The sequence below is a fragment of the Ochotona princeps genome, chromosome X (assembly GCF_030435755.1).
Source record: "Ochotona princeps isolate mOchPri1 chromosome X, mOchPri1.hap1, whole genome shotgun sequence".
NCBI classification, from domain to species: Eukaryota; Metazoa; Chordata; class Mammalia; order Lagomorpha; family Ochotonidae; genus Ochotona; species Ochotona princeps.
This window is the reverse complement of record NC_080865.1, coordinates 72,908,213-72,933,246: the sequence shown is the minus strand read 5'-3', so window position 1 is coordinate 72,933,246 and position 25,034 is coordinate 72,908,213. Positions and strand designations below refer to the sequence as shown.

The window sequence follows — 25,034 nt, the reverse complement described above, 5'->3', positions numbered from 1 at the left end:
GCCATACTCTAACCTGTTATTTGCTTCTGGATGCTGGTGTCCCAGACAGCAACTTGATTCACGGCACCACAACAGCAGGAAGTTGCTATAACAATTGTTTTGATTGTGGTACTGGGATTGGGAAGCATTTTCATTTGCAAAATTTAGGTAGGTGACTAAATGTTCCAAAGATGACTTTGAAGTGTGTTGTTTTGACATCAATTTCTTTCACAGACCAATACTGTATTTTTTTCATTGTTCAGATTATTTTTGGTATTATTTTCCAAGATGTGACTAATTTTTACTTTGCTAACCTCTCCTTGTCACCATGATTATGAAACTGAAATGTTCATCCTTTCCTGTGAAGAGTTGGACGTTAAAAGATGCCCGTTAGTGTATCATAATGAGTAATGCACACAAGTATTCAAGTAATGTTGCCCTGTCTTTTGTCAAGGTTGCTGTTTAAAAAGGTCAAGGCACTGCTGGGCGGGAACGTCCGGATGATGCTGTCTGGTGGAGCCCCGCTGTCTCCTCAAACACACCGCTTCATGAATGTCTGCTTCTGCTGCCCCATCGGCCAGGGTTATGGACTCACAGAATCGTGTGGTGCCGGGACGGTCACTGAAGGTAAGGCTGGCCAACGGGGCACAGAATTCTGCATTGGCCACTACTGGCAGAATTTATTGGCATTACCTTTGGAAATCATGGTAAGTTTATCATGCCTTGTAAGGAATATCAGATTCAAGGCAAACCAACATAGTTTTAGCCTAAGAATTCCTACTTGAGAGTATCACATGTTGGGTTTTTTAAAAGATTTACTTATATATTTGAAAGTAGGAGCTCACAGACCCAGTGCGGTAACCTAGTGGTTAAAGTGCTTGCCTTGCACGTGCCTGGATGCCATGTGGATGCCAGTTCATGTCCCAACTGCTCTGCTTCCTATCCAGTTCCCTGTGTGTGGCCTGGTAAAGCAGTTGAGGACAGCCCAAAGGCTTGGGACCCTGCACCCTCATGGAAGCCCAGAAGCTCCTCTTGGCTCCTGGCTTTGGATTGGCTCAACTTCAGCTGTTGTGGCCACTTGGGGAGTGGGCCAGTGGATGGAGGATCTTTCTGTCTCTCCTTATCTCTGTAAAAATTAGAAAGTCATTTCCAATAAAAATAAATAAATCTTTAAAAAGAGTAAGAGTCATGCAAAGAGAGGAAAAGACAGCTCTTCATTCAATGGCTCACTTCCCATATGAGTAATAGTTGGGGCTGGACCAGGCTGAAACCAGGAGCCAGGAGCTATGTCTCTCGTGTGGATATAGGGGCTCTAACACTTGAGCCCTTCTCCACTGTTTTCCCAGGTGCATTAGCATGTAGTTGGATCAAAAGTGGAGCACCTGGGACACAAACTGGTGCCCAGATGGGATACCAGCATTGTGGGCAGTAGCATTTACCCACTATGCCACAGCATGGACCTGCCTGTTCCCCTTATTAAAGCCTTTATAGTATTTGTGCCATGTTTGGGTACTCATTTTATTTTCTCACCTTGGGCCTTTCATCTCTGATCATTTCGTTATAGAGCAGTCCTCTTGGGATGAAGTATTGCTTCTATGTGGCCTCCTGTGCCAACCCCTGATTTGCTTTCTCTCCTGCTGTTTTGAATGGTCTGATACAGGGTTTTTCAACCTTAGCCCTGTTTACATTGTGAAACAGACAGCTTGTCATTGTTGAAGGCGCTGAAGATGTTGAGCAGCCTGAAACTGGGAGAAACCCACTCAGGCCTGCTGTGACAATGAAATACCTCTCCAGCATTGGGACATAGCCGCAAGAGAGCAGCATCATGCTGGGTTGAGAAACTGCCATACAGGAACTGTTCTGTTGTCTGAATGATCTCACTTTCACTTTTAGCTCATTGTATCCAAACTCAACATTGTTATTCAAGATTGTCTCTGCACTGTCTGATTATGTAAGTGTATCATCAGTAGCACCATCCTTAAAGTCATTCCAGGATACCAGCTTTGAAGTCATCCAGTTGTTTCTGTTGATATTTGTACCTGTCATCAGAACATCTCATTCCTTCATTTCACACTTTGCTCTCCATTTCACCTTTGTCCATCAACGCTGGATTGCTGCATATGGCTGGGAGGTACCAGCATTTCAACAGTCATGTCTGCCACTATTCTGTCACTTCTGACATCCATCTCATATCCATCTCACTTACATCCATCCCACATCTTGCTTGATAACTGGCGTGTGAAATCGAGTGTGCCTTTACTAGCTTTCCAGATGTTTTTCTCCTGGCTCCATTAGAGCTGACCACCCTTGTTTCTACATATATGTGTTTGTACCTGGCTTTTCTTTCCAGATAAGCGCATCTTCTTCCTCTTTCCGAAATAGCTTTTCTGCTCCATTTCTCTCTTATCTTTGGTTTCCTTTTCTTGCAATGTATTTTTTTCTTTTTAGGATTCTTTTCTAACCTGATTGCCTTTACTTATTTATTTTTTAAAAACTTATACGAAGGGAACAAGTCTTATATATCTAGTTTTTTTTAATAAGATTGGTTTATTTATTTGAAAGGCAGAGTTGGGTGAGGGGAACAGGACAGGGAGACAGAGAAATCATCTCCGTGTGGGTTCACTCCGCAGATGGCTGCAACAGTCAGATCTGGGCCAATCCAGAGCCAGAAACTCCTAAATGGGTTCAGAAAACTAGTTCAGAAGTGAAGTGACAATACTTGAATGGGCACCTAGGTGGAATACTGGGTTTCAGACAGCAGTTTGATTTGCTACACAACAACTCCACCCCAAATTTCATATATGCAGGTTTAAGAGAGTGATACTTTTACTATACCTTGCCTCCCTCCCTCACCGCTATCTTCCCTCCTCCTCTCTTTCTCGTTTTTCTTTTAATTTTTACAATGATAAACCTTCAGTTTTCTTCATAAATAAAAAATTCAACAAGGAATCAGTAGAAAAATTGCTCAGAAGTATAGACAAGGGCTGTGAACAATAAACCTCAGACTATAACTTGACTCATACATTACATTTTTTTGTACTCTATCTTACCACAGATCAAGGAAAATGTGGTATTTGTTTTCTTTGGAGGACCGACTTATTTCACTGAGCCTAATACTCTCCAGTTGTGTCCATTTTGTTGTTTATTACAGCTGAGTAGTATTGACTGGTCATAACCCTCTTTTAATGCCCAACTCTTCAATAAAGTTGTTCCCAAGAGCTTCATTTTATATTGATTTTTTCTGATCTCCATGGTGTAATTGTGCCATGCAATTTAGTAGTCACATGTGCTCTAAATTATCGCACAGACATTGATTCTCAGATAATTTATAAGAGCACTGATCTTATGTGTTTTATTCACAATTTTTAATATAATGTGAGGTGCATAGCAGGCTTTCTGTAATTATGTGATTATCGCCAGCAGCAATCACAAAGGGTTAGTGTCATTATCATCATGTTTGATAAGAACAGCTAGATACTTCCTGAGCATTTAGTATATGCCAAGAACTGTTCAACAGTATCTATATATCATCTGCTTTAATTCTCCTGCCTCATCCCTTGTATGAAGAAGTTTCTGTTATGATCTCCATTTCATAGATGAAGATACAGAGGTTTGGGTAAGCCATTTATCTAAGTTAAGCAGCAGTGGAGCTAGTTTTCTTCCTTTCACAGAGATTTTTGTACTTGATTATCTAAAATGTTACCATGAAAACCAAAACAGTGCAGTAGAAATGGAACCAAAATACAGGAAAATAAGCTCAACTTATTCTCTTTACAGCCTCTCGTCATGCTTTACACTCTAATCCTAACTGAAGGTATTGATGTGAATCTGAAAAGTAGCAAGCTAATATTAATATGTTTTACTGCTTCCCTCCTCAACAGTTACTGACTATACTACTGGCAGAGTTGGAGCTCCCCTAATTTGCTGTGAAATTAAGCTGAAAGACTGGCAGGAAGGTAAGAATTTGTTGACAAGCTCTCCATTTCTTGAAAGGCAATAGACTGATTTTGCACATACCAACCTCTTAGATCTTGAACCCAGAAGATTTTCATAATTAATACTCAGCTCTCCAGCTGTTGGATAGTTGAAGGTTTGGATATACTGCAGAAGCAAGCTGCTTGAAGACTTGTAGGTTAATGACATCATTGGTAATTTTTTTTTCTGATAAATGAGCTATAGGTAAGAGTAAACGAGTCTTCTAATGAATGTCATGAAAGATATATATGTATGTGTATGCATTAATTGCAACAAATTGGAATATTAAATAAGTAATGCCTAATATTATCTGAGATAAACAAAAATTTTAAGAGTGGCTCTCATTTCTTATGTACATTACTGTCAGTGCTGTACAATCAAAGTTTTCTTTAAAAAGAAAAAAAAAGATTTGCTTATTTTTATTGGAAAGGCAGATTTGTGGAGAGACAGAATGATATTCTATACACTGGTTCACTCCCCAAGTGATCACAGTAGCCAGAGCTGAGCCGATCTGAAGCCAGGAGCTTCTTCCAGGTCTCCCATGCGGGTTGCAAGGCTCTAAGGCATTGGGCTATCCTCAACTGCTTTCCCAGGCCACAAGCAGGGAGCTGGATGGGAAGTGGAGCTGCAGGGATTAGAACTGGCGCCCATATGGGATGTCGGCACTTGCAAGTGGAGAATTAGCTAATTCAGCCATCATGCCAGGCGTTTTTCTTCTTCTTCTTTTTTTTTTTTAATTACAATTAGGTGCCAATTGCACTGCCAAAAGTTTTACACCTTCGGTGTAAGCTCCTCTTTTTTCCATGATGCCATTCCAATTTTTAGAGAAAATCCAAAGAAACCATAGGTAGTAGGTATTCAGCTATTAAGAAGAATGACATTATTCTATTTACAACTAGGTAGTCCCAACTAGAGACAATTATGCTCAGTGAAATGAGTTAATCACGAAAGAACAAATACCATATGTTCTTTCTTATATAAGGAAGCCGACATGGAAAGTGTAACTCCAATAGTCCAACCCATACTGTTTTTTGATTGTTTGTTTGCTTTTTTGGCTGTATCCCATGTGTTTTGATGTTTTTATTTCAGTTTGGTTCCTTCCAAATAATCTCTTTCCTCTAGTCAAATTCATCACATGCTCATGAATTATACGATGGCATCATTTTTCCCAAGAGACTTTTGTGTTTCCTTTTTGTCACTCATGTGTTGGTTACTCAGTGGCATGTTATTTTTTCAAGGTGCTACAATTTGTTGTTGATGTTGTTGTTGATGTTGTTGTTGTTGTTGTTGTTGTTGTTGTGGCTGTTCTAACTCATACCAGTTATTGACCTTGTTTCATGGCTTCTCACTTATGGTAATGTATAGTGATGGAGTACTGGGGTCTATCATATACAGACGTGGGAGTAAAATGGAACATGCATCCCTGCATCCAGATGAAAGATGGATTCCCAATGAAACTTTTGGACATGCGTAGACAATGGGATGCTGGACTGTCTGACATTGTCTGTACCAACAGTGTCAGGGTACACTTAAATAAGAGACTGATAGAATTATGTTTCCTTATGAAGGACTACACCATTGTAGTAAAATGGGGAAAATCTGTTGAGGGGTGGGAGTTTGGAGGGAATCCCAGCCTATATAAAACTGTACCACATAATTCAAAATTCAAAATAAAAAAGTAAAAAAAATATATATATATATAAAGGTACTTCAGAAAGTCCTTGGAAACTTGACAAAGAGAGAGATAAGCTTGTTTTGATGCCTCCCCCCAAAAACTGATACATATGCCTGTTTCTTTTTCATATTATACATTTTCCATGAACTTTTTGAAGTCCCTTCATATGCATAAAAGCTTGTTTTATTAAGTAATTAGCTATTGGAATCAGAGAAACTTACACTAAATCTTGGTACAGAGAAATTTTTCTTTTAGTTTTCTAATTTCCTGGTGTAGTGCTTTAATGTCAGTTTGGAGAGAGTGGGTTACTTTTTGAACTTGGGTTTGGTGTGTTTCTTGCTGGGTTCCTTGACTATGTACAATAGGCAAAATCTTAGTGTTTTGCATACAATGGATTTTATTCTGTTGAAATACTGAAAAGTTTTAAATTTACAAGAGCAGCTGACAAACTGAAAGAAATTCTGCTATTAATCCTTTCTTGGTATGAAATGTAATCAACATGTTTATGAAGCCAGATTTATGTACATTTTCCTTAAAGTAAGCTTTATTCAGTAATAAAGAGGTAGTGAATATGATAGCATACATTAGTAGTTATTGTCAGGTATTTCAGCATTTTGACTTTTCAGAGTCTCTGCTGGTCATAGACCAAATTAAGGAGAATTTTGCTTCTAATTCTCAAACCTTTCTTCCTTTTCACTCGGTGGTACTACCTTTCATGGTACTTACTGCCTGTGTTCAATGAAAACCTTAGGAAAGATTTGAGAGGCATCACTGTTAACCTGTTATTAGTTTCCCATCTTAGATGGTTTTGCCTTAATAGAGATCTACGAACACTAAACTTTAATGACATCCTAAGTGAGAACTTCTGTTGTTATGGCGAAGTTTGGGATGCATGGCTGTTGACATGAATTGTTGCTGAGCAATCCAGGGTGCCCGGAAATCAGTTACCCACGACCACTATCCTCAAATCAACTTGAGTATTTGCAAATATTCTCCCATAAAATGTTGTAAAGACTTCATCAACAGAAACATACTAACAAAGGAGTTTTAAGATTTAGTGAGCACTAATTTTGTCTTAGAGCAATAACTGATATAATTTTATGATTTCCAGGCGGTTATACAGTTCATGATAAACCAAACCCCAGAGGTGAAATCGTAATTGGTGGGCAGAATATCTCCATGGGATATTTTAAAAATGAAGAAAAAACGGCAGAAGATTATTCTGTGGATGAAAATGGACAGCGATGGTTTTGCACTGGTGACATTGGTGAATTCCATCCAGATGGATGTCTACAGATTATAGGTAAGCACGTAGGTTTTTTTAAATGATTTATTTATTTTTTATTGGAAAGTCAGATTTACAGAGAGGAGGAGAGACAGATCTTCAATCTGCTGGTTCACTCCCCAAGTGGCCACGATGCTGGAGCTGAGCTGATCCAAAGTTAGGAGCCAGGAGCTTCTTCCAGGTCTCCCACATGGGTGCAAATATGTGGCTCTATATCATAAATATTTGTTGTAATGCACCCTATTGTACAGCTTTCCTTACCTTTCACCTCTGCATTTAAGGCACAGCATGGATCCCCTCACACACATACACACATCAGTGACTATTGATAAGGAACTGAGTAGCCCTGAACCATGGAAAATGATACTGCAAATCTTCAGTACTAATCTATGCTTGCTTGGGCATTGTCTGCATTGAGTCTACTGAATTAGACCTTAAAGCTTAGAAAAAAAAAAAAGCAGCAACAGTAACAACTGACTCCCAAATGGCCCTGTTATTCAGGCACAAAATGAAACAAATATTGATTGATACATACAGACAACTCTGCAGGAATCTCCCTTGGGTTCTTTTCTAAGTATGCAGTTTTATCTGTCATAGCTCTTGGAAACCATTTTTTAAAAATTTATTTTATTTTTATTGGAAAGTCAGATTATACAGAGAGGAGTTGAGACAGAGAGGAAGATCTTCCATCCATTGATTCACTCCCCAAGTGGCCACGATGGCTGGAGCTGTGCCAATTCAGAGCCTCTTCTGGCTCTCTCACTTGGGTGCAGGGTCTCAAGGCTTTGAGCCTTCCTCAACTGCTTTTCCAGGAAACAAGCAGGGAGCTGGATGGGAAGTGGGGCTTCCGGGATTAGAACAGGCACCCATATAAGATCCCGGAGCGTTTAAGCCTAGGACTTTAGCTGCTAGGTTACTGCGCTGGACCCAGCAGTACTTCTTTAAGCATTTTCTTAACTAATTATAGGACAAGCATTGTATGTAACAAGATTTTTTAAAATTTTTTTATTGGAATGATATATAGAGAGGAGGAGGAGAGAGAGAGCTTCCATCCATTGATTTACTCCCCAAGCAGCCACAATGGCCAGAGCTGAGGCTCTCTGAAGCCAGGAGTCAGGAGCCTCTTCGGGTCTCCCATGCTGGTTCAGAGTCCTGAGGCTTTGGGCAGTTCTGGACTACTTTCCCAGACCACAAGCAGGGAGCTATATGGGAAGCAGAGCTCCTGGGGATTAGAACTGGTGCCCATATGGAATCCCAGTGCATGCAAGGCGAGGACTTTAGCTGCTAGGCTACTATGCTGGGCCCTGTAATAAGATTTTACAAGTGATTTTGTAAAGTAAGCATGAAGGTAATGGAAACCAAAGCAAATCAGGATTCTACAAACCTTATGAAAACAGACCAGACAACTTAATGTTCTTGATGATTTTCAGATCGTAAGAAGGATCTGGTGAAGTTACAAGCTGGAGAATATGTATCTCTTGGGAAAGTGGAAGCGGCCTTGAAGAACTGTCCACTTATTGACAACATCTGTGCTTTTGCCAAAAGGTAACTTTTTGGAGCTGTGTTTTGTCTTTCATACACTTAAAGGGTAATGAGAACATTAATTTGATTCTCTGTAATTGTGAAAGTAGCATCAAGCTCTTTTTAGAACTTTCATCAAAGTTGGAGAATTATGAAATTCCTGTAATTGAGCAACATGAAGATCACTTGACAAAAACTATTTATGGCATGCCACAGTGTCTTGCTTAATGTGTCACAGAAGTTACTTAATAAACAACAGTTGAGACTTAGCAATAATAATTTTCCCACAAATATAACACTTTTAGTACCTGTTGAGGTGAGTTTTGAAACCAACTTCCTCTAAATCAGAAGCCTGAGGAGAGGGTGTGAGTGTTGATGCAGCAGTTAGGGTACGGCTGGGAATGCACACATTCCATGCCGAGTGCAGGATTCTTGTCCTGGCTCTGCTCCCAGTCTGGCTTCTTGCTAACGCTGGGAGGCAGCCCGTGATGGGTCCCTGTGTCCCATATCAGAATGCCTGCATTTGAGTCCCAGTTCCAGTTCTGATGCTAGTCCCTGCCATCCACATGGGAAATGTGGATTGAGTTCTTAGCTCTTGAGGGGTGAACCAGGAGAAAGGATATCTCTCTGTCTCTTGGATAAATATTTAAAAAAACTTGAACAGATTGAAACATTTCCTGTATGTATGAATGTTTTATTTTTATGTTCTTCTCCCTCTCAGTTTTATTGTGGCTAAAAAAAAAATAAAATTTACTGTCTTAATCATTTGTTAAGTGTACAGTTCAGTAGTGAAGTAGAGTATACTCACACTGTTATGCAACCAGCGAACTTTGCATTTGCAGAACTGAAACTTGGCTCAATAAACCCAGCACCTGGCATCTGCCACTCAACTTCCTAGACGTAGAATCTTGCACTGTCTTTTAAAATTTTATTTTTATTTATCTAAAAAGCACAGAGTGAGGTAGTAGATTTCCCACCTAGTGGTTCATTTCCCCAATTGGTTGCAGAAGCAAGGGCTGAGCCAGGCTCATGCCAGGAGTCGGAACTTTGTTGGATCTCCCATGTTGTGGCAGGGATGCAGGTACTTGGGGCAATCAACAACTCCTTCCCAGGCACATAAGAAGAAAGCTGGATAGAAAGCAGAGGTGAAGGTGAGACTGTATCCTAGGTACTCTGAAGCAGGGTGCAGGTGTCCCAAGCAGTGGCTTTACCTATTGCACCATAATGTTCACCAGTATTGATGTCTGTACCATTGGCTTGTCTGACTATGCATAATGTACTCAAGGCCATCCATGTTGTAGCATATCTAAGAATTTCCTTTGGGCCTGAAATGCTGGCTCAATGATTAAATCCTCAATTTACAAGTGTTGGGAACCCATATGAATGAATGTTGGTTCCCATCCAGCTCTATCCTTGTGGCCTGCGAAAGCAGTAGAGGACGGCCCAAAGGCTTGCAATCCTGCACCCACATGGGAGACCCAGAAGTTGTTCCTGGCTCCTGGCTTCGCATTGGCTCAGGTCTGGCTGATTAGACCACTTGGGGAGTGAACCAGCAGATGAGAGATCTTTTTCTCTTGTAAATCTGCCTTTCCAATAAAAATAATTTTTTAATGGAATTTCCTTTTCCCTCTAAATATTTATTTATTTATTTGAAATCCAGAGTTGGAGGAAGATGTATGTGTCTGTATGTGTGTGTGTGAAAGAGAGTGCACAATCCATATTTTCCCATGTGCTGGTTCGCTTCCCAAATGGCCACAATAGCCAGGTCTGGGCAAGGACAAAGCAGGAACCTGGATTGGAAGTGGAGCTGATAGGATTTGATATGGTGCCCACATGGGATGCCAATGTCCGAATTGGTAGTTTAACCTGTTGTACCCCAACACTGGCCCTTGAGAATTTCCTTCTTTTAAAGGCCAAGTTAAGTGTAATTGTGCACATATAATGAGTTGCATTTATTTGCTTGGATTATTTGTGCCTCTTGGTTATTGTGAATAATATGAACATGAATATGCAAGAATATCTTGAAGATAATGCTTTGTGTTCTTTTGGTTAGATAATCAGACGTGAAATTGCTGGATCATGCACTACTCCTATTTTAACTTTAAATAGGATACTAATTCCATGCATAATGTTTTGAGAGTATGCATTATGCTGTTTTCCATAGTAGTGGCAGCAGTATCACACAAGCATTTCGTTTCTCTACCTCCCTGCTAATGTTTGTTCCAGCTTTTTTGAAAGTAGACATCTTTAATAGGCATGACGGATGTCTCAGTTTCATTTTTATTTACCTAATGGTTAGTGCTACTGAGCATCTTTTCATTTGGCATTTCACCACTTATGTTTCTTCACTAAACAAATATCCATTCAAATTATTTGCCTGCTTGTTAGTGTAGTTAATGTTTTCTTGTTGAGTTTCAAGTGTTCTTTGTATACTGATCCCTTATCAGATACATGACTTAAAATCTTTTCCAGTTCTCTAGATTGACTTTTCACTGTGTTGATTGCATTTTTTACAGAAATTTTAATTTTGATATAGCTAGGAGTTTTATAGTTTTAGCTCTTAAATGCTTAATTATTTGATCTATTTTGAGTGAATTTTGGTATGCATGATAACACGGAGGTTCTTCCTGCTTTGCATATGGATCTCCAATGATCCCAGCAGCATTTGTCGAATAGATTGCCCTTTCTGCATTGTGATGTTTTAGCATCTTTCTTGAAGATGCTTGACCCACAGCTACAAAGGTTTGTTTCTAGACTCTTTTTCTGTTTTGTTGGTCTATATGTCTTTCTCTGTGTTTGTACTATGAATTTCATTTCTTCATGAAATTTTTAATCAATAAAAAGAATATTCACAGTTATTTTTATTGTAATATTCCATCAAACGATTTATGGTTAATTTTCCTCCACGTTTTTATTTGTATTTAAATTTTTTCTTAGTGACCAGTCCTATGTGATTAGTTTTGTGGTTCCTAATCAGAAGAAGTTGACACTTTTGGCACAACAGAAAGGGATTGAAGGAACTTGGGTTGATATCTGCAATGACCCTACCATGGAAGCTGAAATACTGAAAGAAATTCGAGAGGCTGCAAATGCCAGTAAGTAAAAAATTGTTCATTTGTTGAAGTCCCAAAAAGTTATCTAAAGATACCTTGTGCATTAGGCTCTCCAAGTATTTGTTTTAATAATAGAATACAAGGCTTAATAAACCTACCTCATATGTGGGGGTGGGGGATACTCACATGTATAAATTACTTTGTGTAAAAACCCTTGTCATATAACAGAACAACTCATCTGGTGTGTGTGTGAGAGAGAGGGAGAGAGATGTTACAGTAATGCTACCAGTGGTCCTCTGAAATGTGTTTGGAATAGTCCATCTTTGTTGTATTTGTTCTGTGGGTCACGTTAATATCTACAAAGTAGAAACTGAAAATGCTTCAGTCAGTAGCATTATAACTATGCTTTGTACATGTCTTTTTGCTCTGTGAATGGATGGTCTCAGGTGATGCATTAGCAACAGATTGGAGAACGTCTGTGTGTTGTGTGCCAGGAATTGCATTAGGCACTAGGAAAACAGAAGGTAACATAAAACACATTGCTGGCTTTCAAGGAGCTCACTGTTCTTTAACGGGACATGGAAGAGAGGCAGTGACCTTTATAGCAAGAGCACGATGAACAGAGAATTGTGGTATTATGGTACTTATCCTTACCCATAGCAAAGGGTGTGTGGCTTAAGGACAGTTTTCTCATAGAAATGAAACTTAAATCCATCCTTTTTTTCAAAAAAAAAAAAAAAAAGAAAGATATATATATTTTATTTGAATGTCAGAGTTACAGAGAGGGGGAGAGACAGAGATCTTCCATCTGCTGATTCATTCCCCAGATGGCTGCAATGGCCAGAGGTGGACTGCTCCGAAGGTAGGAATCAGAAGCTTCTTGTGTGTTTACCACATGGGTGCATGGGTGCAAGGATTTGGGCCATCCTCTGCTGTTTCTCAGGCCATTATCAGGGAACTGGATCAGCAATGAAGCAGGCAAAGGTAGACTCAGTTCCTATATAGGATGACAGTGCTACAGGTTAATGACTAGCCTGCATGCCACTGTGCCAGCCCCTTTAAGTTGGGTAGAAGTTAACTATGGAAGGCATTCAAGGACATGGAATGGTAGGAACAGAATGTGAAGAAAGTGATGTGGTCAGGGGACAGTGAAGACTGACATTACCATGAAATGCGCAGTACCAGATGAGGTTGCTGAGATAAGCAGAATGAAGTCACATAGAACCTTCTATACCAAGTTCAAACAGTTGGACTTAATCCTACTGTAGACAGTGAGAGGCACTTTTGTCAGATTTTACCAAGGGACAGATATGGTCAGCTTGTGTTTTCAGATTGATGAATTCACTCCAGAGGCCATGCTGAAGATGCATTTGAAGGGGACCAGCCTGAGGCAGGAGGCCAGTTTGTGAAGGGTATGGTAGTTGTCTAGATGAGAGCTGAGAGTGCTGAAGATGTGTATGGGAAACGTTTAGGAAACCAGTTTGTTGAGCTTTGAAGATTAATCAGCTTATGTTGGTAAAGAAAAAGGAGTTCAGGATGACTCCTACGTTTGTAGCTCAAATGAAATGCTAGATCTCACTACTGATCGACCTAGAGAATACAGTAGAAAGAACTGGTTTTTGTGAGAAGTACACACTAAGGTCAATTTCATCTGACAGGTGTGTGTGTGTGTGTGTGTGTGCGCGCATTGTCAGATCTCATGGGGTGGGCAGAATTGTGGCATAGCACATTAAGCTACTATCTACAGTGTGGGCATCCCATATGAGCATCAGTTCACAGCCTGCTGCTCTGTTCTGATCCAGCTGCCTGTTAATCCACCTGGGGAAACAGTGGAAGATGACCCAAGTGCTTAGGACTCTGCACCCACTTAGGAGGCTCTTGGCTTTGGCCCACCCCAGCCCTGCCCATTGAGGCCATATGATGAGTTGAACCAGCAGATAGAAGATTTCTCTTCCTCCATTTCTCTCTTTCTCTGTGTGTGTGTGTGTCACTCTTTCCCCACGTCTGTCTATCTCTTCTCTGCACCTCGTCCCCTCTTTGCCACCCCCGTAAATCTGCCATTCAAATAAATAAACTCATGCGAGAAGCCTAGATTGTCTTTACAGATTTGGGGATAATAGAAACCATGAAGATCTGGGCTGACTTTGGGGAAGAAAGAGTGTGAAGTGAGAGAAGGAGGCTATGGATAGGTCAGCAGACAATAGTAGTACTTAGGTAATAGATGCAGGGGCTACACGGAAGGCACGATGGACAAGATGGCAGGAAAACAAAATGGGACAAGGCACTGCTGAGTTTGTGTAGAGGGAATCAGTTTTAAATTAGCCAAAAAGTCTGACAGAACTTACTAGAACATTAGCTGGGGGCTGGTACAATGGCTGAATTGGCTAATCTTCCCCCCTTCAATCCCTGGGATCCCATATGGGTGCTGGTTCATGTCCTGGCTGTTCCACTTCCCATCCAGCTCCCTGTTTGTAGCCTGGAAAAGCAGAGGATGGTCCAGGGTCTTGGGACCCTGCACTCACATGGGAGACCCAGAGGAGACTCCTGACTCCTGGCTTTGGATCAGCTCAGTACCAGCCATTGTGGCCATTCAAGGAGTGAACCAATGGATGGAAGATCTTTCTCTGTCTTTCCTTTTCACTGTAAATCTGACTTTTAAACAAATATAAGTAGATCTTACTTACTTACTTACTTACTTACTTACTTACTTTGTGATCACGCCAGCCCCAATGGTCTCTTCTTTTTTTAAAAAACAAACAAAAAAAGATTAGATTGTTGTGTCTTGTCTTTATTTTCACTCTGTCTATGGACTTCTCACTGGAGAGGGAACTTTTTTATTTCCAGCCCCCACCATACACACACTTCATTTCCTAAGATATAGTAAATGTTGCATTTCATGTTGACATTTTCATAGCCAACAAAATTACTCACATCTGAGCTACAGTGTGTTTATGGGTTACATTTCCCTTCTTGAGTAATGTTTTGTTTTAAATTGACCTCTAAAGTTGAATTACTTAATTTTCTGGGATCTATTATTAGTTCTCTGCCAAATGTTTGATAGATGTAAAAACCTTCTCCCTTACAAGGAGGAGTCTATCCATCGAGAAGGTTTTTATTTTTTATTTTTCCCCCTTGGAGCCCTTTATCCTTAGGCTGAAATTTATCACATTGGCTCTCTTGGGTTCCCGTTTCTTATCCTGGGAATTTCCTGTGCCTCTCTCCTGAGTTGGAACCTGTTCCTGGATCTCCTGTCTGTCCATTTCCTGGCTTACTTGCCCATTTGAGTAGGTCACATGCTCCAGCAGCTTCCTGAGAAAGATTTTCAGGAGGTAAACTTCTGAGGTTGTGTTTGTGTGACTGAATGTCTGTCTTTTATCCTTACTGCTGAGTCCTAGCTTGGCATATTTTATAATTGTACACTGTAAATTGATTTTTTTCACATTTGTATTAACATCAGGAATACATATTCACGTATTTCAGAGCTCTCAGAAGATAGCCATACTTCCTCCCTCTCCTCTGTCACCATTCTTTCCTCGTTTCTTTTTCTTTTTCTACAAAGAACCAAGACACTTCACTGTCTTGGTTCCATCATCTGATTTCAGTGTTGCTGGCTGAGAAGTGCACTGCCACCCCAATTCCTATTCCTTTGTGTGCAAACTCTTTGCTCTCTCTGAGCTTTCAGTCATGCTGTTGATTTTTGGCAGAGAGAATACACAATGATGTGCCTTAGTGTGGGTGAGTCTTCTCTCATCTGTCACATGTACCCATACACTTGGTGTGTATCTTTTTGACATGGAGACCTCTGTCCTCCAGTTCTGAGAAATTATTGACTAACCTTTTCTTCCATAGTTACACTGAATCTCAGCTTTGTATGTCTGTGGATGCTCCTGGGACCACTTTTATGTTGCTGTTTGACTACTTGCTTTCATTCTTTATTTTGTTATGATTTCATCTTTTGATTTTTATCACAATCTTGTTTTTTAGTAGTTCCTCAACTTTATTTTCTCTTCTTCTGTCTATGGAATTTTCACTTTCCACCATTAGAATGTTGTTTCAAGAGCTCCCTCCCATCCTCTCAGTGTTCCCTGTAATAACACCCTGTTTCCCAGTGAATCCAGTGGCAACGCTGTCTCTTACTCCCCAGAGGATGTTCTAGGGGTGCCTTTTGTGTAGTTGTCCTCTCCTGGGATTGGCTCAGTCTCTTCCAAGTTCCACCCAAGGCTTACTTAGGTCTTAGTCTCTCAAGTGTCTGCTAATCCTTGTCTGTATAATCGTAAGTAAGAACAAGATACTAAGAAATCAGAAACCTTACTGAGCTTCCTGGAAGAGTGACTCCAATGTTAGTGTCTTTTTTGCTTGGATCATTGCATCTTTTCAGAGAAGACTTTTCCAATCCCTTGCCTGGGTGATATGGAGAAGAGGCTGAAGGGAATGGCAGCGTGTGGATCTTAGCCTTACCAAATCTGTTATCTATACCCTTCCTCCCATGATGCCTAGTGTCCTTGAGTCAAGAGTCTAGTTCCATTTTTGAAAAAGGAAACCTGCCTCTGAGCTGGCGTTGGAAGAGCAACACAGAGTAAGGAAGAATCATTTTTTGCACCGCAGGCTGGGACCCAGCCCTCCTGTTTTCAGCACATTCTGGACATAGGTTTTAAAGTTTTTTTTTTTTTTTTTTGTATCAAATTGTTCCCTCATCTTTCAATATACCATCTCCTCTCCCACACCCCAAAAAGGAAAAAAAAAAAAAAAAAACACACATCTAGTGGTTTATATTTCTATCAGAGGACACATCTTTCTCTAACTGGACTCTTATTACTTATTTCTGGTTTTTTTAAAGATTTATTTATTTTGATAGAATTACATAGAGAGAAAGAGACAATGAGAGGTAGGGGGAAAGACGGATTTTCCATGTGCTTGTTCATTTCCCAAATGGCCCAATGATCGGGACTGGACCTTTCCAAACCCAGTAGCCATCCTGTCTCCCATATGGCTATGGGAACCCAAGCACTGGGTCACCTGCTGCTGCTGTGCTAGGCACACCAGCAGGGAGTGGGATGGGAAGTGCAATAGCCAGGACTTGAGGTATCACCCACAGTGGCTTATCTGCACCACAGTGCTGACTCCCATTGATATTTAGTTTTTTTAAATAGCTACATATGTTCCATTTTATATTAAAAATTTAATTTAGTGTTTGCGTTATAGTGCAAAGCCATGTCATGCAATTCTGACATTCCATATCAGAATACCAGTTTGAATCCTGGCTGTTGTGTTGCAGTTTGGTTTCTTGCTAACGCACTTGGGAAAGCAGCAGCAGATGACTCAAGAACTTGTGCACCTGGAACCTATGTGAGAGACCTAGATTGGGTTCCATGCTTCTGGCTTCAACCCAGGGAGGCCTTGGCTGTTAAGCCATTTAAAGGTGGCAGATGAAGTATCTTCCAGTCTCTGCTGGTCTGTGTCAATCACCTTTCACATAAATTGCTTTAAAACTCTTTATATTAGAGCCCAGCATGGTAGCCTAGTGGCTAAAGTCCTCACCTTAAATGTGCTGAGATCCCATGTGGGCACCAGTTCTAGTCCTGGCGGCCCCAGTTCCCATCCAGCTCCCTGCTCGTGGCCTGGGAAAGCATTCGAGGATGGCCCAAAGCCTTGGGACCCTGCATTGCGTGGCCGACCCAGAATAAGCTGCTGGCTCCTGGCTTCAGATCGGCACAGCTCTGGCCCTTGTGGGTGCTTGGAAAGTGAATCAACAGACAGAAGATCTTCCTGTCTGTCTCTCCTCTCTGTATATCTGACTTTCCAATAAAATAAAATAAATCTTTTACAAAATCTTTATATTAAAATAGTAACAATTAAAACTGATTTATAGTAATAGTTTTCTAATTTTGATCTAACTTTTCCTAAAAAAAAACAAAAAAGCTCTGTGCACTGTAAAGGTTTAAGTGATAATTGCCTGTTAACACAATCAGATTGAATTTTAGTTATAAAGGCAATGAGGCTTAATGATATTTTCTTTAAGATGTTTATATTATGGTATCATTGAATATAATTCCCTTTAGATATTTTCAAGTTACTTAATTTACTATTTAAACAGCAGAGATGGAGAGACAAAAGTTTCCATCCATTGAATCACTCTCCAAATGGCTGCAGTAGTCAGGGTGGGCCAGGCTGAAGCCAAAAGCCTGGTACTCCGTACAGGTCTCCCCTGTGGGTGTCAGGGCTCCAAGCACTTGAGTCATCTTCTGCTGTCTTCCCAGGCCCATTAGCAGGAAACTGGATTGGAAGCGTACCACCACTGTGATGTGGGATGCTGGCATTGTAAGTGGCAGCTCAACCCAAGCTGCCATGCTGGCTCCTGACAGCCTTTTATATGAATGTCACCAGATTCGAAGAACGTTTTTTGAACCAAATTTTAATTTGTTTCTTTTAAATACAGTATTTCAAGAAGTTTTTCCACCCATGGGCTAGCCATTGGAGGTGCATTGCAGTTGCTGTCAGTCACTGTGAAGTAAAATGTAAAATGTTACTTGAATATTTATCATTCCACATTTAACTATATATAAGAAGCAATGCGGAAAACCAAGCTTGATCGCAATCATAGGGAAAGTAGAATAAAATCCTTGGACTTGGGCCCCTAATTTTCGTATGCTTGGAGTGAGCATATAATTGAACAATTTCTGGTTTGGATAATGAATGCTAATTATAAGCTAAATATATAAATCATGCATACATGTACAAAAGGCTTATAGTGTCTTACCAATGTTTTGCTTTGAATTACCATTTCAGAGATGTCCAAAAAGTGTAAAATAGTCTTGATTGTATTAAGCAGTTCTGTCTGAAATTCTGTGTCTTCCATAACAAGCATCTTTGTGTTTTCAGTATATGCATGAAGTATTGTAAGAATTAAAAAGGGGGTTGGCATTGTGGCACAGTGAATTAAACCGCTACCTGAAACACCACCATCCCACATCAGAGCACTGGTTTGAGTCCTAGTTGCTCTACTTCTAATCCAGCTCTCTATTAATGTGCCTGAAAGAAGGCATCTGAAGTGGGTCTGTGATACCCATGTGGGAGATCCAAATGGAGTCTGGGGCTCTTGCCTTTGCCTTGCCTAGCCCTGGCTGTTGTGGGCATTTGGGTAGTCAACTGGCACATGGGAGGTATCTCTCTCTGTCTCTGTCCATCCAGTCCTCCCTACCCCCACTCCCATCACTCTGCATTTAAAATAAAATAAAAAAATAAAGCTTGCGGGGCTGAGGGGAAGATGAGAATGCAAACTAGTTAATTTGGGGTGATTTGAACCACTGTTAGTGACTATACAAATTGATGTTTGCTGCCACCTGGAGGTCATACTTCATATCATCTAAGTCAATGCAGATAAAAATACTATGCGTTTTTAAATGGATAAAATTGTCCTTTTAAACTTTCTCACTTGTTAGCACTTGCTTTATTCTGTTTATAGGAAAATGTGACTATCCCTTATTCTTTTCAGCTTGTGGTGCCAGTTAGTGTTTAGGAACTCAAACAAAACCTCTTACCAGCCACTTCCCACCCCCTTTTTTTTTTGCTTTAAATATAGTTAATGAAGATTTAAATGATTATACATAGGAACTTTCATAAATTAACTTGAGAATAACTGCCGAAAAATGTGCTAGGCATGTCCCAATTACGTCTGTGTTTCTAGAATAGAATATTTGTAAGTAGTAAAAGTAAAAAGAAATAACAGGTGTTGGGGCTACATCTATAGTTGAGATTTTGTTTGCTGGAGGTCCAGATGGCCCTGCGGGAGCTAGCAGGCTGGTGTCAAGTAGCCTGAACTATAATGTATTAAGAGACCAGACATGATTCATATCGGCAAGTTTTGTGCTCATTTATCATGGGGTCAGCCAATATTTTTAGGAGGCTGTATCTGAGTAATATTTGAAAGATTTACACACCCAATTTTATATTCTCCAATTTTAATGAGAGACCCACCAATTCACCCAAGTTTTCCTAAAATTTAAACTAGCAGTAGAACAGGAACATCTAGGATGCTTGCTGTTGAAACCAAATTATTCCTAAAGGCTTCTTGGCTACTCATTGATAATTTAAAAATTTTGTAGGTATTTGCTTCTTTGTAATGACTCTTTCAGATTCCATATAAAAAAGCTTATCTGTAGATTAATACTACTGATAATGGAGCTTCCAAATTTAAGGATAGTCCTGTGTTAATAACAAGTAATGTGACACAAATAATTTATGAAATCTAAAAGTATTGACTGGCTGCTTACCTGCTTATATTTCTTTGAACATGTACTGTGTTATCTGTCTCAAATATCATGTGCATTGTACCACTTCTTAGACCGTTTCAAGATGTGGTTTTGGGTTCACAGTCACATGAGGATTAAAGTTCATGAGGAATATTTGCGTAGGGACTTAATCTTGTGCAGAATGAACTAGTGTTCTTGTACGTGTTTATGTATGGGAATGAAACAAAGAAAGAACTGCTTTCCTGGAGCCTACATTCTAGCAGGTGAGGCAAGAATGTGTTAGGTAGTGCTGAACATTTTCAACAGAGCAGTGTAAGAGGGTATAAGAAAGACAAAGGGACTTTTTTGTTAGGAGGTCCCCTGCAAGGGGGTGGCTTTTGAATGGCTTCCTGGATGAGGTAAGGAAGTGATTTCTATGACTGCTCCTGCCTCAGGAAGTCTTGTAGGCAGAGGGAGCAACGGCAGCAGAACACCTCTGAAGGGGAAGCATGTGAACCTGTGTGTGTGTGCATACTTATATGAATAAAAACTACATAAGCTAAAACTGACTGAACCAACTTATACTTTGAGAAATCTAAAGTGGAATGATAAGGCAATGATATCATTAATAAACTAGCATATGATTGAATAAGCTTGCCTCAACCTCATTATGTGTGCCAATTCAGCAAAATTTGTTTTACTAATGGCTTTTCTCTCCCCTCCCCTTACTCTCCACCCTCTTTCCCTACGTCCTCCCCCTTCCCCCTCCTTCTCTTCCTTTCAGTGAAATTGGAACGATTTGAAATTCCAATCAAAGTGCGTTTAAGCCCAGAGCCCTGGACCCCTGAAACTGGTTTGGTAACTGACGCTTTCAAACTGAAAAGGAAGGAACTGAAGAACCATTACCTCAAAGACATTGAGCGAATGTATGGGGGCAAATAAACAGTTAATCTCCTGCTCACAGTTGGCCAGATAGTGGCTTGATGGTTTTTCAGTTCTGTCTTTTTAAGCCTTTGTCCACCCGTTAGAATGTCGTGTATGCCATTCTACAGACATGATCATAAAACAAAAAACCAAAACTGATTGAAATAGTTGTTGAGTCTACTTTATAAGTTAGTTTTGCATAGTTCTAGTGAAGCTGAAATTGAGAAGTTATTCCCTTTAGTCGTATAATTAATTTTAGAGCAAAAATTTTGTTTTTAAAATGTAGCCTAAAACATACTTGTTTTTAAAAATACTCAGTGCTGAACAAAACAAATTGGAGTTGGAGTAGAATATAGTTTGGACACATTTACAACTTCCAAAATCTATTGTCTTCCTAGTTCAGGAGAATTTTAAATATTAAGCATGACAAAAATATATGTTAACACTACTCAAAGCGGAAATGCTATACAGGGCTTTCAAATACTCATACAACCATTTATCTTGAAGGGGAAACTCAATCGTAATCTATACAGCACCAAATAATACCTTAGGAGGTATTATTTTAAGATTATAATTGTTGCATAGACTAGCCATAGAATCATTGTAATGTGAATAATTACAGTGCCTACAGTAAGAATAAAACAACATACATACCAAAAATATCCAGTCATGTATTTGAAGGGAAATGGAAAAATTTTTTTGAAATTTTGAGGTAAAAAAATCAGTAACTGTAATTATCTGAATGACTTAAAAGAAAAGTACACTTTGTAAAATTCTGAAAATTTCCTTTGTGTGGTGATTCAACGTGAGAGGCGGAGACCAAGAGAAAAATGCTAACGATTTAGGAGGAAGCATTTCCTCTGGTAGTTCAGATGATGGAACTATGAATCTTGGGAATTATGACCCTTGCACAGTTGAATCTGGTGCAGATTTAGGCTCTCGATTTGTTTTTGATAACAGGGATGCATTTTCAAATGTACTTATGTTAAATTATATTTGTAATTTATGGTTTCTTTGCTATCACTGATTTGATTCTTAATCAGTAGCTGGCATTTCAGAAAGACTTTCATTTTGCTTTAATTTTGGGAAAGCGGGTTCTGAACAATGACTTCCCCAAAGTTTTGCCGAAACCTACGGGTGATTAATTAGCTTGTGGATGACTTTGGGGAAGATCAAGGAAAGAAAACACTGTTACCACTGTTTTTGTTATTGTTCTTTGTGAAGAATTTTAGAAACTGGAAATGCTAGATTGGGGAGAAGGGCAGAATTACTTGAGAAGGAACTAATATTTGCAGTAACTTGGAGTGTGGGTTTCTTTTTGAATCTTTCTTTAAAATCTGGGGTTATAGATAACTGATCTTCACACTCCAGTCGTAGTTACTGTTAAAGCAAAACTTCTTGATACTGTTATTCTTTGCACTTTTTCTTAATCATTTTATATATAAGCATGTGTGTATGTGCGTGTGTGTATATTCCCCCACACACGTATGTTGCTTTCATTGCTTTGTACAGATGTGGGCCACCACTGCAACAAAATTAAAAAAAAATTTCTTTCTCTAAACTATTTATAAAGAGAATATTTAAATATTATGTATATGGTGGTAATAAGGAAAAAAATCTGGTATTATAAACAAGAATGAAGGTTTTTATAGAAATTTCTTTCTGTTCAGTGTTCTGCAAAGCAAAATTCCAGGCAAATTTTCCCCGAAGTTATATATGAGCATTGTTATTCTTCCAACTTGCCTTTGAAGAGTGGTAGACCATGATTGTCAAGTAGACTACTGTTCAGATTCTACTGTTCCTGGCCCACTGTTTATCTTTTATGGATAATTTTCTTAGACTTTTCCAATATGTGACTTTTGCCCCTACTGAGAATGGTGATTTTAAGTGTGTGAGTGCATGCATTCGCTCTTATCTTGGATATTTGCAACCCCTTCTGCCCCCATCTCCCGGAAGCTGGAACACTGCCAACTAACCTGCTGTATAGGTCCTTTAGAAACATGGAATTAACACTTAAGGTTGGGTGCTGCTAATCCTTGTGAAAATCCAAATCTTGTTAAGGGACCAGGGAGATGCCACAACCCCCTTATTTTTTCATCTAAAAATATACATGTTGGTGTAAAGCTAAGTCTTTCCATATTCATAGGGACTTTTTAAGTATTGGAGCCTAAAGGTTTTGATGTCACATTTTTATACCGGTTTCAATTGTTCACAGTTATTATACATCAGCCATAAAAATAGTACTTGAAAAATTTACTACAAGTATGTACATTTGTAAGTCACGTATATGGCTTTTGTTTTAATGACATGAAAGAATCCTGCCTCCTTGATATTTGTACTCATTCTTTTTTTTCTACAAAAATTGTATGTTTTTTTAAAGAATGGAAATACAAACGATTCTGAAAGTCAGAAGTTAAGAACAGTAATGTTTCTTTGATTATAGAGACTGATTTGTAATCTTAGCCTATATTTTCCTGATAGCATATGACAAATGTTTCTAAGGTAACAAGAAGAGAACAGGTTAAACACTGTGTGGTGTTTTGAATTTGGAGACAAATATTCTCATTTTTAAATGTAGTTACAAATTTAAATGTATTCATATTTGTACTTTCTGTTAAAATGCACGATTGTAGGACTGTTATTTAGATTTTGTGTTTATTCTTGATGAAAAGCTTTATTTGTTCTCGTTTTTAAGTTTGCACTTGAATCTTAATAAATCCACCCATGTTATCAAGCCAGTTTGTGCTTAGTCATGTGTCTAGGTTAAATCTACAAGTGTGAAGATTATTAACCAAACTTTTAGACATACAACTTCAAGAATATTCATCTCTAGACTTACAGAATTACACTGAGCAGATATATTAGCTTTCTTGTTATTTTAAATAAAATACCCAAGAGGAACTTACTGGAAAGGAAGAAAAAAAATTGGTGGTTCTTGGTTGGGCAACAACACTGTTAGTTGGGTTTTTTGGTGGAGGCTGGTGGCAGTGGAACCTGTGTGGAGGAGTGATCACACAGTGAGCCAGGAGGCCGAGACACAGGGTGTATTCTCTAAGACTCTCTGTGACCTACCCTCCCAAGGCCATCACGACTCAGTCACAGCCCCCAGCAACCAGACTTAATCCAATCCCCTAAAGGCCCTGTTGTGGTTGGATCAAGTTTCTGTCCTGACCCATCTACCATCAGCATTAATCCATTAAATGCTGATGTAGTGCTAAATTTCAAATGTCTGTGTGAGTTTGGAGGACAGTCTTTTTAATAATTTACTTGCTTTTTTTGAAAGGCAGATTTTACAGAGAGAAAGACCCATAGATCTTCCTTCTGTTAATTCACTCCCCAAATGGCCACAGCAGCCAATCTGAACCCCGAGCCAGGAGTTTCCTCTGGGTTTCCTATTTGGGTTCAGGGTCCCAAGGGCCCGTGCCATCTTCCATTGCCTTCCCAGACCATAAGCAAAAAGCTGGATCTGAAGTGGAGCAGCTGGAACGTGAAGCAGTGCCCAAATGGTATGCAGGCACTCACAGGTAGAGGATTAGCCGCACATGCCACTGCATCGGCCTCAGGGGCTGAATTTCTTATTTTATTTCCATATAGAACAGCTCAATTCTAGAAAAATTATAAGCCACAGTTTGAAAGCACAGGTTTTACAGCCAACATTGTGACGTAGCAGGTTAATCTGCCTTCTGTGATGCAGACATACTCTGTGTGCACCTCCTCAGTCCCAGCAGCTCCCACTTCTCATCCAGCTCCCTGATAGTAAGCCTGGGAAAGCAGCTGAAGATGGCCCAAGTTTCGGGACCCTGCAGCCATGTGGGAGATCTGGATGAAGCTCCTGACTCCTGGCTCCAGGCTTCAGCCTGGCTGTTGCATACATTTGGGAAAAGAACAGGTAGATGGAAAATCCTCTGTCTCTCCTTCTGTCTGCAACTCAGTCTTTTGAATAAATAATCTTAAAAGGCAGAGGTTTCAAGTGAGCCATTCGGTGCAGACTGTGGAAGACAGCAGTCCTTCCCCTCCCCCGCCTTTCCCATTGGCTCTTCCTCAGATACCAATAACATTCAGTTCTTAGTTGAGTGTCTTGCTACTTACCTATCCAGATTAGATATATTGGGAGATCCTGAGTTTTTGCATTGTAGTAAGTTATTTACATCTGAAAACTATGGATAATTTTCCTTTGAACCCTTTGTAAGCTAATAATTGTCTTTCTTCCCTTTGCTTGCTTTTCCATGTACTGATCACTATTTCAACCCCTCCAGACTTTCCACTAATTGTGTAAATATCCTCACAAGACTTCTAGATCACAAGAATCCCAATATTCCTGTGGCAGTCTACCAGAACCTTCCAACCTGCTTGAGGCCAGATCATGCACTTTCCCCCATGGTTATCTTGGGACT

At 39.7% G+C, this 25,034-nt stretch overlaps 1 protein-coding gene across 6 annotated transcripts in view; it reads left to right on the top strand.

Annotated features, from left to right (window-relative positions):
• ACSL4 (acyl-CoA synthetase long chain family member 4) overlaps positions 1–23,378 on the top strand; it is a 90,995-nt gene extending 67,617 nt beyond the window's left edge. For all 6 annotated transcript variants that reach the window (XM_004590183.3, XM_058659036.1, XM_036497865.2 and 3 more), the window contains exons 11-16: positions 434–606; positions 3,861–3,935; positions 6,741–6,932; positions 8,345–8,459; positions 11,373–11,530; positions 20,501–23,378. In XM_004590183.3, coding sequence (XP_004590240.2) covers positions 434–606; positions 3,861–3,935; positions 6,741–6,932; positions 8,345–8,459; positions 11,373–11,530; positions 20,501–20,658 — 871 coding nt within the window. In that variant the 3' untranslated portion in view covers positions 20,659–23,378. The remainder of the gene's footprint in view (positions 1–433; positions 607–3,860; positions 3,936–6,740; positions 6,933–8,344; positions 8,460–11,372; positions 11,531–20,500) is intronic.
• Positions 23,379–25,034: the final 1,656 nt, after the last annotated feature.